The sequence below is a fragment of the Ammospiza caudacuta genome, chromosome 3 (assembly GCF_027887145.1).
Source record: "Ammospiza caudacuta isolate bAmmCau1 chromosome 3, bAmmCau1.pri, whole genome shotgun sequence".
Classification (NCBI taxonomy): domain Eukaryota; kingdom Metazoa; phylum Chordata; class Aves; order Passeriformes; family Passerellidae; genus Ammospiza; species Ammospiza caudacuta.
Window position 1 is genome coordinate 15,053,316 of NC_080595.1, and position 19,179 is coordinate 15,072,494.

A 19,179-nucleotide genomic window follows, 5' to 3' on the forward strand; every position below is an offset into this window, starting at 1 on the left:
AAGCACATTTATCATCACTGGGAGAGTTGGATCTTTATGAAAATTAAAGCTGTTGAAAGAGGTTTGAAAACCAGATTAGATGTTGCTGTGCTTGAACCTTTCTGAACCATACCTCCACCTCCTTGAGTGCATCTCGCAGTTTGTCCGCTCGCTTGGTTTTCAGGATCCAAGGATAATCTCGAGCTGTCAAATAAAAGTGAGGGGAAAAAAAATAAAGATGGTAGAGAAATGTGTATATGTAAGTGACTGTATACATATAAAGTGTGTGTGTGCAAACACACATTTATATGTGTCATTTTAAAAAAAGTTCTATGAGTTGAACTTCCTTCCACAAATCCAAGATTTCTAGGAGTTGCCTTACATGTAGAACTTACCTACAGCTGGAAGGAAATGGCCATGGTTTCTACTGTCAAAGGGTCTGGTTTTGGAAGGCTCAATCATAGGAACAGTTGGCAGGCTCTATCCACAATGACCATGATTTCCCCATGGTAATTGTATGGAAAGCTTACCCAGCTGCTAGGCACTTGCAGTGAAAAAGTATCTGCTGTTCAGTATATTAACTCAGTTTCAAGTTTCAAGCATCCTAAATAGATTCTATTCTTCTGAACTAACATTTCATTGCCTAATTTCAAAAAGCAGGCACTAACATGTCTGCAAAATATATATGCATGAATATATGCATATATAGAAATATTAACTACAGGCAAATGTGAATGCCATAACTTATGGAGTCTAGTTATTTATAGGATTTTCTTGCAAATTTAGTCTGAAGAATCTGCCAAGTCAAGCAAAGAAAAAGCTGCATGAATGCTGAAGTCCTTTAACAAATTTATTAGTGTTCAGCACACTATTGTGAAAATCCTGGCCTAATACATTAATTTGAGCAACCAGGAGGCAAAGCTTCCTCTGGAGTTGCCAATAACTGGCTTGTTTCATGGCTGAGAATCAGGCTCTAATAACTTGTGAAATTTCTTCATTTAAAAGTGAGCAGTTTTCTGCTCATAAGTGTACAATAAAACCATGAGAAACTAGAACACATTGTTTATAATCTATTCCTATTTAAAGGAAACCTGATGAAAAGTTCTGAGCTCCAAGCTGTCAGTTTGTATGCCAACTTCCAGACTGAATGACTTAGCAGTTGTGCTTAAACCTCCCTGCAAAAAGCAGCTCACAATAGAAGTGCTATACAGTGAAAAAATGAAGGATTTCAAACATCAACAAAAGAGGACACCAGCATACAACTTCTCTTTGTGTTTCATTGGACTGAAGCCAGCGTTGGTGGAACTGTTATGATAATATTAATTAGGCATGTAAGATCACATTTTCAATGGGTGCTTTCATAAATACTGGAATATTTATCCACATATGCAAAATGGGAAATTGCCTGTACAGATACCAAACTATCTGTACAAATCAACAGCTGTGAATAAAGTTTCCCAGTGCTCCTCTTTGCAAAATGTGCTGTGCAGGGTCCGTGCCAGGGGCACCCCTGCATTCCCAGGGACAAGGTGCAGCAGCTTGAGGTCCTGTTGCCCATCACACATGTAAAAGGCACCACTGGGGCTGCTGGTGACAAGGGTTATCTGGGCCTGCTCCTCCTTTCACACAAGCAGTCCTGTGGGATACCACTACACTGAGCACAGTGATGCAAACCTGTGAGGCTCCTCCCTGCCTAGAGCCCTCCCTCACCTGCCCACCTTCCCAGAGCTGCACTGACCCCGCCTGACACAGCATCCTCTGCAGCAGGTGTGGATTTGTCACATGGCTGCACCTTCACACCCATCCCCAGCGGGGCTTCAGCCTGCTCCAAACACACCTTGCAGTGATGGGAAGAACTAATCCTTCCAGAACACATTTTGCCTTCATATGCATGCACAATTCCATGAGAATTTTCATTTGGATAAGCTAACAGCACAGACGTGGCTTTGTGAAGTTATCTAAAAAATCAATTTGATTTTTCAGAGTTGTCATGTAATAATGCTTGAGCATTAATATACACTCTGAGCAATGCAGGAGTTGTAAAACTTGAGGTAAAGAAAAGTTTTACTAATATAAACATCACTAACTGTCACAGTACTGCTCTGTGATAGCATGAACTGAAATTGCCTTTAACCAGGTGATGCAGGGACAGTGTAAATGTTTCAAAGCTAAAACCATTCTATGAAGGCAACTGATTATTAGTCTGGAATTATTATTAGTTATTATTATTAGTCTATTTGGCTGAAAGTATTTTAGTTACAATTTCCAGTTTTAAGCCAGTTGGTGTTGCAAGGTCAGAGACAATTGGGAAAATGTTTATTGCTCATCTGCTAAGTAAATTTCATAAGGAAAAATCTGGGTTATTTTTGTGATTCCTTTTGACAATGAACTGGAAAAGCAATAAACGTTGCCATGCTTAGTGACAGGGAAAAAAAACCCAACAGATTGCAAATATACCAGGAAGGAAAAATTACAAATTTTCAATTGTTTTGTGCTGTGTAGTTCTGTGATCATCAGTCTTAGATGACATGTGCAGAAAGTTACATTGGAAGCAGTCTGAGGTTATTTTAATGCTCTTCCAGGGGCATAACCAATCCAAATTTGCTATTTGATCTTACTGTAAGAAGAAACTCAGAAAATATCCTCACATTCTGCTAGCTTTTGCTTCTCTTCTAAGTAAGTGTACTTCATCTGTGATGCTAAAGGAAAGAGGATGAAAACATGAATTAATCCTTACAACTGCTGTCAGCAAATACTAATATTAGCGAGAAGACCAGCACAGTTGGATAAAACACAGAAATTTCCAAACCACTCCAGGCAGCCCCGGTGCTTTCAGCCTGCAGGGCAGATGTGTCAGACTGGCAGCGAAAGCAAGGCTGGCACCGGTGGGCTGGCACGGCCGAGCCCCAGCCCCGCAGGCAGGAGCGCGGTCCGCCGGCTCCGTCGGTCCGTCAGCCCCAGGGGAACAGCGCTGGGACGGGCGGCAAGGGGGGAACCCCAGCCCCAGAGCCCCTCCGGCCCCTGGGGACACTCGCAGGATCGGCAGGATTAATGAGATCAAGGCAATGGATCGCCCGCCCCGGAATGGCCACTCCCGAGGGCAGGCAGAGATGCCCTCTGCTGGGATCCCGGCGGTCACCCGGCCGTGCCCTGGGCTCCACACAACACAAAATATCTTAAACCCCGCAAGAATTCAGAGTGTAAAATCCCACTGGGGTTTTTAGTTACATAATGGTTGGGTCTATGTGATTTTTTTTTTTTCCTTTTTTCCCCCCTTCTGTGGTTTAAAGTTTTAAAATATTCCTACATAAGTTTGGAGAGAGAAACTCTTTCTGTGTTTCCTTATTCCATAGAAATACAGAGGTATATACTAACAAGAAATTTGAAGCTGCATTTTTAAGAGCAAGCAGCTGGTGTCAAACACTGAACATGCTGAAGTTTTGCTCAGTTTCAGTATTTATATTTTACCTGGTTGTTTCTTGTCACAGTACTGGTGGATCCCAATGTCTTCATCTGTACAATTAAATGTAAATACATTAAATTATTACTAGAAACAGAATTAACTACTAGAAACAGAACACAACTTAGAAAGCAAGGGTCAGCACCTCAATTTTTGCCTGCTAAAGCAATGGTTGGTGTTAAAATACAAGCACAGTATATAGCCTGAATACCATTGGGATTTTCAAGAACCAGCAAAGGCATGAAGAAGGATGTGACAAGCCTTTCCATTTATTTGGAGCTGTCATTTCCCTTACATACACTTTGATTCCCTTCCAGCTGCACACATGGAAAAGTATTTTTACCACCTTCCTAATTAGCATATTTTGTGTTCTTTCACAAGGAAAAGTAAGGATCATGGTGAAAAATGTATCTTGGAATAACTTTAAAATGTTTTCTGATGACTGACACAGCTGAGCTAATGACAAGAGGTTGGAGTTGTTCTCTAAGATTCATGAACTCATAAAGCTGCTCTTTCAAAGGATCCAATATTCTTAATTTACAGGTATTATCATCTAGTTGGTTCCTGTGGCACAGAAATCTGGATATTTCAGCTGCATAGGGGCTGCAACCCCATCAGTCAGTTCATTATGAGGTTGACAGGTGAACACTTAGGGGTGCCATGGCAAGCTCCATTGGGCATGTCTAAGTACAGCATTATGTTGCTTTGTTTTAAAATAATTAATTTTTCACTGCATCTGTGTTCCCCTAAAGTCAGACAGGCAAATTCCACGGGGAGAAATTCCTTACATGGAAAAAAATGTAGGAAGGCACTGAAAAGGCAGGCAGGTTTTAAACCAGGACATCATCCTCCCTTCTGCCTCAGAATTTTTGAATGAGGCACCTAGGCAATGAATAAATGGAAGCAAAAAGGTCAAAAGTGAAAAATAGGCATGGTGCTCCACAGCAGAGCTTTAATTACAATAAATCACAACTGTGTTTTCATTTTAACCATCAGATTTTTCTATGAAATACAGCTCTTGAGTTTTAGATGTTATTGCTGTCATAGAAGAGTTCTCAGACAAAGATGGGATGTCAAGGCACAGTGAGTCAATATCTGAGTAATAAAATTTAGCTGAATATCAGTTGATTATTCAAAATAATATTTTGATAAAATTATTGTACAGTACAATTGACATGATGTGTCATAAATAATCTTTTGATATTGCCCACTTTTAAACTTGTGGGTTTTATAATAATTATACTTTAGGAATTTTAGCAAGGCAAGATGAATAAAGGTAATGTACACATGGCTAGGATTTAGTCATATGTGCTTTGGAATAATCAATTAATAAGAGAAATGTATCCTTGTAAGCATGAAATATCAAGGAATCACGCAAAATACCCAAAATATGCAGTAATCTGTTATTTTCACATTGAGTACAAATCACAATGTCTCTGCAGTGCACTTGACTGTGGATCATTCACCCAAACTAGTCATTAAACTGAAGCTCACAGTCAAGTAGGCCACAGCTTCCCAAGAAGGGAAATACATCCAATCAAATATATTCTTAATATTTTTTCCTTGAAAGGATGCTCCAGTTCCATGACAAGAAAAGCAAAGAAGTTGACCAAATTCAAACTCTGTATTGCTGCTAATTTTCTTTCTCCTAATTTTAAAAAAAACTTCATTTGGGTATTCAGAATTTTATATTAGTTTAATATCCATCAACAAGCTTTGATGATTTGTTTTGGTAACAGATAACAGCTTACCTCTAATATGTAAGTTGGTCTTCAAAGACCACAGAAACATCTCAGTCAGGCAGAAGGACATGTGGTAATATATGGAGCCTTAGCACTAGCAAAAGAAGGAAAGGAACTGCATGAGCCAATTATTTTTTACCCTTCATCACCACTGAAATGGCAATTATTTTGGAACCTAAGTGCTGGAAGAACCTAGCACTGATGATATTTTGTTACATGTAAGCTGTAGATTTAAACTGCAATTAAAATAAAAAATGCTTGGGAAAGAATCTATAAGTAACATAATACACACATACACATCAAACACAGAGAGAAAACAATTCTTTAAATGTGCAACTGCTCTCACTAAAACAACTTTGTGCTTGATGCTTCTAATATACACATTATCATCTACTCTTCCTGTATGGTTATTACCTTGACATATGCAAAACTGAATCCACTACTTAAATATGTGGTTTAGATATGAGAATTTGACCTTAAGGCCAAAGTTTTAAAATTCTGTACATTGGGAAGTGTCAATATATTAAAGAAACAGTTTTGAACACAGTATTTGCAGGCATTAGTTATAGTGTCAAAACAAATTATGTCTTTCTAAATGAAGACACCCCAATTCACTTATATCAGTTAAAACTGGCAAAACAACAGATGTGAAGCATATAGAATACGTGTTGAAGTATTATGTACGTTGTTATTAAATGCTTGCAAAGGTTTTTGTGAACAATCCCTCTGAATGTTCCCAGTGGAGGACATGTTGTGTTTCAAAGGAGCATTGGGAATTTTCCTAGACACAGCAACCAGCAGACTCTCCTGAGTGATTTCCTGCAGTGTTGTAGTCATAAATGGGCCACCAGACCAACTATTTTCACTTCTGCTAAACCTGGGCACCCACTGAAAGCTGGACTGAGCAGAGGTGTTCACACAATGCAGCAACCTTTAGAACCACTGCTAGTATGGCACTATATATTTTCTAAGTAGTGTCTTTGGTTCCCATGAGTGCCTTTTAGATAATGAATCAATTTAGATAATAATTGCAAAATTTTTATCACATATAGTATCAGACCTTTATGTCAAGAGTGTTATGATGTGCAAGGATCTCAGGTAGCACCAAAGAAGCTGGGGGACCTTGAGGTATTATCACTCAAGCTAATATTTATGTTTGAAGAACTGCCTAATCCACTGAAATAGCACCAAGTGGAAATAGCATTTTCTTTCTACTGATCCCCAAATGTACAAAAAGTCTTGCTGACTTTGTAAATCCTACAGTTCTGTCAAAAAACTCCACAAAAACAAACCAGCCAAAACAAATAAAAAAAAGCTCACAACACACACCACACACCTAATAAAAGAACATACTTTCATCTTAGGTGAGAATGAGATTTGGAAAAAAATAGAGGATTAGGAGCATGGTGGTCTGTTGAACATGAGAACCATTTTTGGTATAAATATAGATGAGGGCAGCCTCTCCTTTACCATGTGGACTAAAGTAAAAGGAGATTGTACAATATAATTTTATCTGTTTTTTCATTTTTAACTTACTTACTTATGTTAGCAAGTGAAACCAAACTTGCATTCCTCAGGGCCCACAGATCTTAGATTGGAATCTCTCACTGATAGGAAGTCATCATTTTGAGTGAGCTCCTCAAAATCCTGTCATGGCCTGACTAAAACAAAACTCACACACCATCAAGTGGTAGATGATCTGTTCAGCAGGAGAGAAGGTACATCTGCTCCAAAGCAAGGTGTGCTGGGGTGACCCTGGCTGGACACCAAAGCTGCTCTCTCTGCTCTGGTCAGCAGCACAGGAGAGAGAAAATAGAATTAAAGGGAGGTGACATAAGTGCAGGGAGAGATCACTGACTGTCTGTCACCATGGGCAAATGACTTGCCTTGGGGAAATCAGTTTAATTTAATACCAAACAAGATAGTGAGAAATAAAATAAAATCTTCCCCCTACTACCAAAATCTTACTGCACAAACACAAAATAACAAGGTAAGACTAGAAGATTTTGGCGTAGCAATTTAACATAAACAGCCCAGATTATTCCAAAGCTCTTAATGTAGGCTCCATAGACACTTCAAGCTGTGTCCTCCTATTGAATATAAAGCCATCCCATAATGCTTTAATGCTGCTGAGTGCTTTCCCACCTGACAGGTCAGAAAATAATTTGAAGTCCTTATTTTTTGTTGTCAGACACAGAGAGGGAACTTGCCAAAAAGCAGAAGTAAGTTTTCAAATGGACACTAAATACTCAGTGTCCAAGATGCATACTTTTAAGAAATTTGTCCTCAAAAATGTGAAAAAAAGAAATTTTGTAAGAAAATGTTAAAAACTCAGACTTCTAAAGAACACCCTTTCACACTGAATAATGAAGAGGAAGCAAAATTCTCCTTGTACCTAAAAAGGGAGAAGAGATTTCTCAATTATTAGAATTTTGAGACTTTAGATTTTTTCTTCTCCCTTTCCTTGGACTCTGAACACTCACTAACCAGATAATTATTGGAATGCTTGTTACTGTTGTGCCAGTGAAAATGGACAACTGCCCAAAAATACTGTTCCAATGTAACAAACTCTAATCTGAAATACTTTCTGATTAGTTACATTCTACAGTAAAAATAAAAAAAAAGATAGAAAACTTGCTTCTGTATCAAAATATGGCATTTTCAAGTCTGAGTACTTTTTTCAGAGGAATTATTCTTTCTTGTTCCCTTTGAAGGAATACATGCCAGCTTTCAGAGTTATGCAACAATATCTCACCATTTCCCACATCATTAAACTCCAGCACAATGGGGATGAGGATGATGACGACAAAGTGATCTTTTTGTATTTGAAAAATGCCTCTCAGAATGTACAATATTCCTTTTACTCTATGAGTTGGGCCCTGCTATTGCAAAGAAGATAGGTGTGACAGCATAGAAAAATTCCTCCCATTGAGCTTTAAGCACTCTATCCCTCCCCCTTTAAAACTGATTAGAATTTAGAAAAAATGGGTTGAAATAACTCTCCTGTTAAGGTAAAACTGGAATTCAGCTTAACAGCTGGTTCTTTTTCTGGCTCACACAACATTTACTGTCTGCTTTCACAATGCCACCACAAACAACAGGGATATTTTAGTGGTTGCAAAAGCTTACTGACAAATGGAGATGTTTTGCAATGGTCAGCTTGTGCCAGTATCTGTGTGAGGATTGTTTTGTTTAAAAAAAATCTTCAGTTTGGTAACTATTCATGCAGAAAATAATTGCCCTGCCATTTTATAACATGAACAAATGCTAAAATTGATATCAAGAGTCCTCTCTGACACCTCCAATATAGGTTCTGTCATGACAAATAATTAGAAACTCTGCACTGCATGAATGATCCAGGGCACTGGTGCTGCATTTCCTCTTTCCATAGGCACCTGGGAGAGTGGGGTACTTGTGAAAGGCAGTGCTTAGCTCCCAAGGTGAGTGCATCCTCTGAAAACATACTAGGAGCAGTCTAGTGATGCCTCAGATTTTAGCTTTTCTATTTTTCAGATCTGTATTGCTTTAGCGTGTGGGTCTGGGCTTCGTACTGGGGGATGGTAAGCTCTCTTCACAGAGCAGGGAGACAAAACCATTCCTTCTCTACTTGGGAGAAGGACAACAGATCCAGATCTCAGGCCCAAGAGCATAAACAATGGTGGAATGAAGAGAGAAAACAAGAACAATGTGACTTCATGGGCTAAAGCTGTAATTGGACAATTAGCTCCAATATGCTAATGGACCAGAACCAGTGTGAGACCCCGTGACTGGCTGGGCATTTTGTGACCATTTTGGGTTCATCTGGGGTGTAGCCCTGGCTGGGCTCTTGTGCTGCCCAAGGTGTATCCATTGAGGCCTTTTGACAAATCCCTACTTTATTCTTTAACTCCATCTAGTCTCTGTTCTAGGTCAGCCTCCACAAGGCATCACTAGAGAACAGGAGATGGTGACTACAAGAGACCATCTGAATTTGGCAGTTCATGTGCCAGAAGCATGGCTCAGTGTGACAACACTATCCGAAGCGTCCCTAGAAGAGTAAACCCTGTAGCTGCCACGATACAGGGCAGCCTGTGATGACCATCTGCCTATTCCATTGAAGGTGGGCCCAGGAATGTGCTCCCAGAAAGTCAGTGTTCCTAGTGAAAGAGCAGCAAACAAGGGAGATCCCCCCCCAAAATATTGATGATGTTTGGGGCATACTCCTAGGAGTGGAGGCAAGACAAAATACAAAGCCAGTCGGGAGCAGGTCCCTCTATGCTATGGCAAAGTCACAAAACTGCTGCAATGGCATCCATACATGTACTAGATGAGGTGCTCTGGATATGGGGTTGGGCAGAGGTTATAGGACAAAATGCCCAAATAAAAGAAAACACTACAGAATCCATTTTCACTACTTACATGTAATCAGATTTTCTTTGGCAAATAATACAATATCAGGAATTATTTTATAAAAAATGTCACAAGCTACCCTTTTGTGTTCTCCTACTCCATGGAAACAATCACAGAATATCCTGAGTTGGGAGGGACCCACAAGAAACATTGAAACCCAGCTCCTGACCCTGCATGATTCTTGAACTCTGGCTGGCCTGTTCCAGTGACCAATCACCCTCTGGGTGAAAAACTTTGTCCTGATATCCAACAAAAACCTCCCCTGACACACCTTCAGGCCATTCCCTCGAGTCCTGTCACCACAGAGAAGAGATCAGGTCCTGCCCCTCTTCTTCCCCCCATGAGGATGTCGAAGACTCCACTGAGTTTCCCCTCAGTCTCCTCCAGGCTGGACAGACCAAGTGACCTCAGCCACTCCTCACAGCTTCCCCTCCAGACCCTTCACCATCCCTGTGCCCTCCCTTGGACACTCTCTAACACCTTCATGTCTTTTTTATACCATGGCACCCAAAGCTGCCCCCGGCACTGGAGGTGAGGCTGCCCCAGTGCAGAGCAGAGCAGGACAATCCCCTCCCTTGCCTGGCTGGGGCTGCTGTCCCTGATGTCCCCAGGACACAGGTCACCCTCCTGGCTGCCAGGGCACTGCTGGCTCATGTTCACCTTGCTATGGACCAGGACCCCCAGGTCCCTTTCCATGGCACTGCTCTCCAGCCTCTCATTCCCCAGTCTGTACATCCAGGGCTGCTCCATCCCAGGTGCAGAATCCAGATTGCTTTCATCTTCCCAGGGTCTAATTTTTTTCAGAGAAATGGAAAGTGTTATAGGCGCAATGAACTCTAATTCATAAAAATACATATTTTTCTATTTGATTTTGGATTGATTACACAATAGCTCTACTAGCTATAGATGCCAGAGCAGATTACCCTCAGTTACTTCTGTCTCCCTTCCTTCACCTTGCAAAGGTTAACATCCAATCTCTGGCACTGCTTCAGTTCACACACAATGGCTAATTTTTAACTTGGATACCTAATGTTCAACAAACAAGGTAAGTCATCAAGGCATCCTACAAAATTCTATTTCTGTGAAATAATATTTGGAGTAGAAATCACTGCCAGTTTTTTCTTCCTCTTCGTGACCAATTTGTCCTTCACCAAGGAGAGAAACTCCCTGCAGCACAAATATGATTCAAAAATGTACTATTTGACTCTGGAAGTTAAAGTTCAGACTGAACTACCTGCATTAGATCAGTAGCTACTTGATGTATGCTTTATGTTGATACAACAATTTCTTTGTGTAAAACACATAAAATAAAATTTTAGACATACTATCTTTTACATTTTTAGCTACATCAACTTAAAATTTAGTGTAATTATTCATTTAAAAATAGACCAGTTAAATTTTTTCTCTATCATGCTCACAGAGATAAAAAAATGCAAAATATTCTCCCAATCTTACAAGACAGACTTCATCCTTTTATAGCTGTATGAAGCCACAACTGTTTGATATATTATAAAACACATACTGAAATGAAGTTAGTAAAATCATGAGAATTTGTAAAACTTCATTTTGTAGTCTGGCATTAAATAGAAACAATCCAGATTTCTTCCTTCACAGCTACAAGCCTTTACTTTACTTTTTGACCAAGTCAGTAGCACAGCAATTACAAGAAAATGCTTAATTTATACACATATATTGATCGTTTTAATTTGGTTTCTTAAGAAAGATGCTTAAGAAGGATACTTATGTCTATGTGTCTGTCTAACCTTTTCAAGTTTTTAATCCATTGATCTAAATTAGCTAGGAGTAATCTGATTTGTTTTCTCATTAAAAAAAAAAAGTCAAAAACATGTAATTCCTGAAACTGCTGACCTGATCTGCATGTGGGCACAAGGAAAGTCTCTGTGCACCAGAACTGAGGAACACACAGGGATAGCTCAGGCTGTGATTGCTTTTCTGTAGATCCATCCCAGCTGTGGAATGGAGTTGTGTGCCCAGCTGGATGATCTACCAAAGCTCTCATCTCTGACACTGGCCCACGTGCTTAGAGCAGAGCATGAGATGGGCACATGTGAACAGTTCTTTGCCCATGTGTGGAAATTTACTAACTACAGGAGTCCAATCAGGTTGTAAGGCTCCATGGCCCATTGGTAAGATCAGCTTGGAATTTTTAGTCACCCCACCTTTAAATTTCACAAATGTTTGGATGTAAGGCACTGTGAAAATAGCACAGAGTGACACAATTTTAGCTAGGTTAGAAGTTAAACTTGTGCAAAGGTGGCATTCTGATCTACCCTCCTTCTTTGGATTTCAGGGACAGTAATTCTGTCACCCATGCAGGAAATAAGCTATTGGGACTGCAGTCTTAAATGTTTCATGCATTTAATTGCAAAAGCTTGCGTTTATTTTCTGGTAAGTAGAGGTTCCAGTATCCATCCTTCACATTGCAGTGGCAAAGCCTGAGATGTGTGTATTCATCACTGCAACTCTGCAGGGCCTTGCAAACTGCACCTGGGTTGGAGGTTCATTTCCAGTGAGACTGTGGTTAAGCACAGCAGTGAATGCTGGTCTGTCACTCCTGATCAGATCAAAACCACCATGGCTACACAAAGCAAAAGCCTGACCTGATCAACAAATACAAGTTTGAATCAAGTGGGCTATTAATACATTCTGTAATGGCAAGCTGGCTTTGGTAGTCCCCACTCTTGTGTTGGCTCCCTGATATCTCTGCTCCCACTGCACCTTCCCCTGCACAAACAGGCTTGGACTCCTCTTCCTCTCTTTCTCTTAGATTGTTGAGGTCCAACCCCTCACCTGCAGTTATTTCTTTCTGAGCCTAGGCCAGTCCCTTCTCACAGTTTCTGCTCCTGGCACTGAAACACCCTGTCCGAGATGCTGGCTATCTTCAGCAGCACAGGGGGCTTCATTCTCATATTCATTTACTGCTCCTTTAAATCCCTTCTCCACTGAGAAAACAACTGTACATTTTGTATAAATGAAAGTCAGATCCCTGTCACTAAGACCAACCTCTGATTTCAAGAAGTAGAACAACAGGCATGCTTCTGTAAATCTATTCAGTGCATAATAATTCATATTAAGAATATTTTCAACAAACACAAATAGAAAGCTGATTAATTATCATACATGTGAATCTCAAGGCAAATATTTACTGGTGCTACTTTTTTTCTCTTCAGACTCTAATGATTCTGAATATTTTTGCCAAACACATGAATGAAGCAAATTCTTTTGATTACTCTAACTTCCTCAATCTAAATAGGAAAACTATTTTGCAGATGGGTGAACAACACACAGGAGCACTCTGTATCAAAATACACACTGAAACTTCTATTGTAAGAAAGGCCTAAATATGGCTTGCAGAATAATCATGGAAAGGAAATACATTATCTGATAACTCAAGAATTCTGGCATGAAAATTATACATTGCAAATTTATTCCCATGTGCTGTAAAGTTGTATCAAGTTCCATTCAGTTATTTTTTGTGAAGTTTGTTTGATTGTTTTGGGAATCTGAAAATAATCCTCCTTTTGCAATATCAGTTCTATTTACTGAATTTTCATACTTTAATATTTTTGCATATTTAACTATAAAATATACATATAGCTCCTTAAGAACATTATTTGACACAAAGTAAGAATACTGAAAATCTGTAAATGCTCTAAAAACTGTTCTGTAAAACAAAACAAACATTTTATCTCCAGCTGATATCAATTATTTCTTGCACAATTAATTGGGAAAAAGGCACATGGGCCATTATACAGAATGGGAATTGTTGGCTTAGACAGCTGTCCAGTCTGTCCTCTGAGCTCTGAACCAAAAGCTCTGTCTACCAGATAGAGGGTGCTGAAGTTCAAGGACACGTGCAAAAATACTACAGAAAATCTATATGGGGTAACTTGTTGCCACCAAATTGATTGTTCATGTGTCAAAACCGAGGCCTGGTTTTTGCTGAGTTATCACTCAGCAAAAGATGACAGGATCAGAAACTGAATTCTGCCACACTGCTGTGGCTCCTGCCTTCACAAACACACTTCAATCCACATTATTGGTCCTCTCTTTCGAAAGACAGCTATTGATTAACTGAACAGATAATAAGATTAACAACGGTGAAGCAGAATTAATTTGAGGGAGGTAATGCCATTTGTCAAGAAGACACTTAAGTTTATGTATCAGCCACACCTCTGACAACCTTAATGAAGCTAAGAACTGTTCTCCAATTGATACTGCAGGCAAGTATTACAATCTGTAACAACTCTCAGACAGAGTGGGTGTGAAAAGTTAAGAAGGTCACAGAAAATAGATATAATTGACCTGGGTTTTTACTTCACAGAGTGAAAAGTTCATATACACATTTTGATAAAGACCCTGAAGGCCTTTATATGAACCAGATAGTAGATAAGCGATCCAAACTACAGATATCCAGTGCTGACACAACATAAGGCAATTACAGAAGTACTAAATGTCAAGCTGCTTTACAACATTCTTTTAGATAGTGATTGCTGTTGTAAATAACCCAATTTTTCAATACTAAAGGTCAGTAGGTCATAAATTTTTGTAGCAGTGTTTTCTTATCGCCAGCCAAAGGAGAAGAAAACAAAATCTCTCTTTTTTTAAGCTAAGCAAAAAGAAGGTGGAAGGGACTACAAATAATCCAAGCACAGGAAAAGTCCTTGCTCCGCTGCCCTATCATTATTGCAATTCCTGTTTGCAAGGAAGTTTGTATTGGTCTTTAAACTTAGAACACTAGTTCTCATTAAAATGAACGATGTAAATGTGTGGGTCTACAGCAGTGCTGCAGACAGCAGATGTACATTGTTTCTTTCCATTTTCCTCTATGCATTGGCAACCTAGTTCATCAGCTGCCTTGAAGCATGGGTTGCTATGAAATAAACAGCGATCAGAACAACAACTAAGTCCAAAGCAATGGGTTAAACCACAGTTTAGTCTGAATTTTAAATATATTTTCACGTAAGCAAATAAGAGTGTTCTATATTTTTATGTAGTATTTCAGATTCAGCTATTGCACAACTAACTAGATCTGTACAGATGTCAGGTAAAGAGCAGCACTCAAAAATACAGAACAAACAACTATTTTGTTTTCCATTTATGAGCTGTACCAACTAATTTCTTGCTGAACTGTACAGCTCTGGCCTTTAACATTTTATATTCTGCATGTTCACAGAGTATGTACTTCAAGAATTTTCAAAAGAATATTGGTAAACACATTGATTTCATTTATAAATCTTGCAAATTTGCAAGCTGCCTTTAAAAAATAGAAATGTATTTCTGAGTATATTGTATGAGTTGAATAAATTTACTAGAACAAACAGATTATTTTTAGATCTACAACATCTTTAGATATTGTTTTTTGAATTCCTTTTTAGAATGTTTTCACATTTAAATAATTTCCAGTAGCTATTTTATGTTGACCTATTTTGTTTAGATGCAGGCAATAAATTAGGCAAGCAATAAATTAAGCTTCACTAATATTTGAAAATCACCTTTGAATAGCCTTTTGCAAGGCTCGTTGAGATTCTTGTTTGTGAGCATTTATTTTTAATTTTTTTTCCTGCTATACTTGAATTCTAGTTAATCCAGTGAGACTTGTATCTTGGTTTCTTCAATGTAATGTTTAAAAAAACTACAATGCCTGTGTGTCAGACTTGCTTTTAAGGAAGATTTGATTGCAAATACAAACAAAAAGCTTTTCTTCTTTTGTACTCCTTTATGATCTTCAAAGAAGTTTCTATGAAAAGGATTGTATTTTTTCAATTTTAAGCCATACTCACCTTTGCAGTTAGGAAAAAAAATGAAAATTTCATGTTACAATAATTAATTCCTGATTGTAATGTTACAGTATAGTTTATGTTGTGTTCTAATTACACAGATATGCAAAAGGGAAAATAACTTTGAAGAAAAAATGCATTTGTTTAAACATTTTCATAATTACAATGAAACTGTTGAGCAGTGGGTTGTATATAAACTAAAATATACACAGATTTTAATACTGAGCTATAAACTCTTCTACCACTCTTGAGAAAACCACGGCAGTAAAATAATCAGTCTGCAAGTACAGCTAGTTTCAGAAAACTACCTCATTAAAAATGCAAACAAGATAGGCCCAAATTGGTCAAAAAGCTCAGATCAGCTTCATTCTACCTCTTGTGGGAGCCGAGTAAGACCAGCTGTCAGTTAGATCCCTGCTGTTGCCTTTGCCCACTACTTAAAACAGGTTTTGGTCTCAAAGCTGTCCTACAACATAATGGCAATAGATTTACTAACTTCCAGCACCATTCCTATACATTTGAGTATCTACAGTAAAGAGAAATCAAGTTTTAATACCTGCAAAGATATCACACAGATAATGGATAGCATCCAACACTTTCAAGGAAAAATTTCCCCTTGCTAATAATACTATCACCATGGATAAATACTGTTAGGTGTCACTTTATGATTAACTTCATCTGCCTGAAATAGCAGAACATTAGAGCAGCTTCATTTGATATACTAGATATTGATACTGTTGGAGAGGCAATTTCAATCACCAGCCCCAGTTTCATGTATGCAAGAGCTCTAAATTCTGGATGGTAAGAACCAGTAGTTCATCTTAGGTTCTGTAAAATTATGTAGTGGTGGAAGTCATAGGTATTATGTATTAAATTAAAATTAAAAGGTAAAATGGATTTTTAGGCAGCTCTTAATATTTCAGAAACAACCAGCTAGAGTGCAGCATCTTCCCAACACAGTCAAATTATGGAGAGAAATGTGAAAGGTTCCCCCTGTATTTTCAAATAATACTGGTGATATGTTCTCTGGCATCAGGCTTATTGTCTTACTAATTCAGCTGAATATTGAGGGTGTTTTTCAGTGGACAGACTTGAAGGAGACGAGATACAGAGAAATAAAAAATGCACCTCCTAACTATCTTTAGTCACCAGTAAGAGTGTCCGGTATATTTGTTCATCTATCCTTTCTTTTCATTACAATGCTTATTTCCTTTACTCCTATCATCAAGTAATGGATTTATGGTACTTATTGGAAAAAACATATGAAGCAGCTCTTGTTAATTCAAGAAATATTTACTGAAGGAATCAATCCTGTTAAAATTATAAAGCATAATACCAGAAGGTGTAATTAGCTTACAAAAGTATAAGATTATGTAAACTCCATTTTCAATTAATCAGTCATTGTTACCTGGCTCTAATTTTAAACTACCAGTTGTGAACTCAACCAGTGATTTACAACAGCTACTCAAATATGCTACGAGCAGAAAAATCATGTAGCTCATTTTCAAAGAGTTTCTAATTTAAAATTGCATCCTGTTATCACTCAGCTCAGAAGAAAAACCACTACTGGGGCAACTGGTCCAAGATCCTCGTGAGAGGAGTGTGCACACCAATATTTTGTTCCAAGGTACAATCCTATTCTGACTGGCACAAGGATAGTGCCAAACACATCAGATTGGGGCTGAAGTTTGCTGGACAAACATTACAAGCTGTTGCATTACAAATTTCCTTAGTATCTTCTTATATTATTTTCATAGGTCTCATCCAAAAACGTTTTTGAAAAATCTATCAACAACTACCTTTAAAATGACACAATATAACCTTCAATGCCCAATACCTTCAAAGGACTCACATGCTTCCATTTACCTATCTGTTTATTCAGAAGGTCCAAATTTTGTATAGAAACAACAGGATATCCAATATCCAGTAATTCACAGTATCCAAAAATTCAGTCCATGCTAAAGAAAGATGTTTTACTTTTGCCTAGGTTTCACTCTCAAGTTGAAAAAAGAATTATGTGAGTCAGAATTAGACAGTACAGGCACTAAAGCAAAAATGTACACCTTTTAACAGATAAAAGGAACATTAATGAGTATCACATAATCTCGTGGAAGAATTAGAATTAAATTAGTTATACAACAATGTATGTCAGCTTCACAATGCACACCCACTGATGCTGAAACTCACATTACTTAAATATATATGCAAATACTAAATTCCCAAGTTGTTAGTGAATGTGACGTCAGGAAGATTCACCCATTTTAATTCCATGTATTCTTTCTTGCAATGTAAACATTGCCTTTTGAGAAGAAAGGTCCTCACAATCTCAGAAAAGATATTGTGCTCTACATATATAACTGGAGACAGCAGCACCCACAGCCCTTTGTGTAAATATGCTACTATGAGCATATCAGCATATACTGGTTCAATAAATGTGGACACTCATGACTGAAGGGACATTTGGCTACCCTTTTTAAGGCTTAGGAGGCTATATGGCCCCTAAAGAAGCTCCTGAAGAAGGCTTGATCCCTTTCCTCTCCAAGCTCTGTGTCAGTTCCTCCAGCTGTGTGCCAACATTTTGGTCTAGATGGTCTTTGGAAGTTTGGGCAGCTTTCAAAAGCTGTTGGATATCAGAAATCCTTACCTTGAATCAGAAAATAAGTGCAAAGATGTATCAACTTCTCCAGGAACAGTATTTTCAGAATCACCATCTCCACGGGCTGGCTTTAACAAAGACTTGCAGGTGGCAGATTTCTTTGCTGAGTGCTCGTGACCATTCCTGGGTATAGAACTGAGATGTAATGCTTTGTGCTGTTCTACTTTTGAATTTTAATGGCTTTTATTCAATCAGTCTTAGGAACGGATTCCATAACAGCAGAATTTTCTTTTAGAAATCTTTTTATTTCCATTCTCCTTCACTAACCTTGCACCAATGTCCTGGGTCAGAAGTGTAGGCTTTAAATTTGTATTCCTAGGACAAATGGCTATAAATCTGGTTCCTACTCTGCTGCCTGCACATTCTTACAGGAGAGACACAGCATTTTTAAGTTTGCTACTGAATGAGGAATCATGATGATTCTGAGAAAAAAAAACAAAAAACCAGCTGTATTGCACTGAGAGTTTTATTTTTAAATCTTTACTAGCAATGGCAGAAATTTGCAAACTGCATCTATTTTACTATTCTTGCTGCAAATATATGCAGTGGAGTTTTAATGAATGAATGTATTTCTAAACAAGGCAGTAATAATGTGGCAAGTGCTATAATGTACAGATCGTCATCTCTGTCATTAATTAGGTAAGAGACAGCCCATTTTTCACTTGCATGGGGTCCATGTATATTTTCTTTCATTTTTACAGTAACAATTATGAAATGTAATAATTTCGCTGTTTTGAATCATTCCACCTTCTCTCAATCACCTTTAGTTATCAGCATCTTAATCCTCTGAATTCCAAGAACAGTAGTCCAGGAAGGAATGCAAATTAAAAAAGAAAATGGATAATTCTAGGAAACATAAAATGATTCCTTGTTAATCTACAAATACTTAAAGTTAAGTAAATTTGGTTTCAAGGAAAGAGAGCTCCTTGGTGCAGAAGCACCCTCTAATGGCTGGCTCCTGACTGCTCTGAATCACAACTGGAAGAGCAATTTAATAGCTCCCCTAAAAAGCAAGGAAAACTGCTAAGACAAAAAAAAATTAAAAAATATATAAAGGGAAATGTGAAAATATGTATGCACATGCACATGTTCACATTTCACTTACAGTCCCTGTTGCATATCCTTAAAACAGAAAAAGAGCATCATGAATCT

The 19,179-nt window shown here is 38.2% G+C and overlaps 1 protein-coding gene across 1 annotated transcript in view; it reads right to left on the reverse strand.

Moving 5' to 3' along the window:
* WDPCP (WD repeat containing planar cell polarity effector) overlaps positions 1-19,179 on the reverse strand; it is a 147,429-nt gene that overhangs the window by 97,077 nt on the left and 31,173 nt on the right. The window contains exons 3-6 of the mRNA XM_058802338.1: positions 5,191-5,275; positions 3,448-3,492; positions 2,628-2,678; positions 113-183 (exon numbers count right to left, since the gene is read on the reverse strand). Of these exons, the coding sequence (XP_058658321.1) occupies positions 113-183; positions 2,628-2,678; positions 3,448-3,492; positions 5,191-5,251 (228 nt within the window). The 5' untranslated portion in view covers positions 5,252-5,275. The remainder of the gene's footprint in view (positions 1-112; positions 184-2,627; positions 2,679-3,447; positions 3,493-5,190; positions 5,276-19,179) is intronic.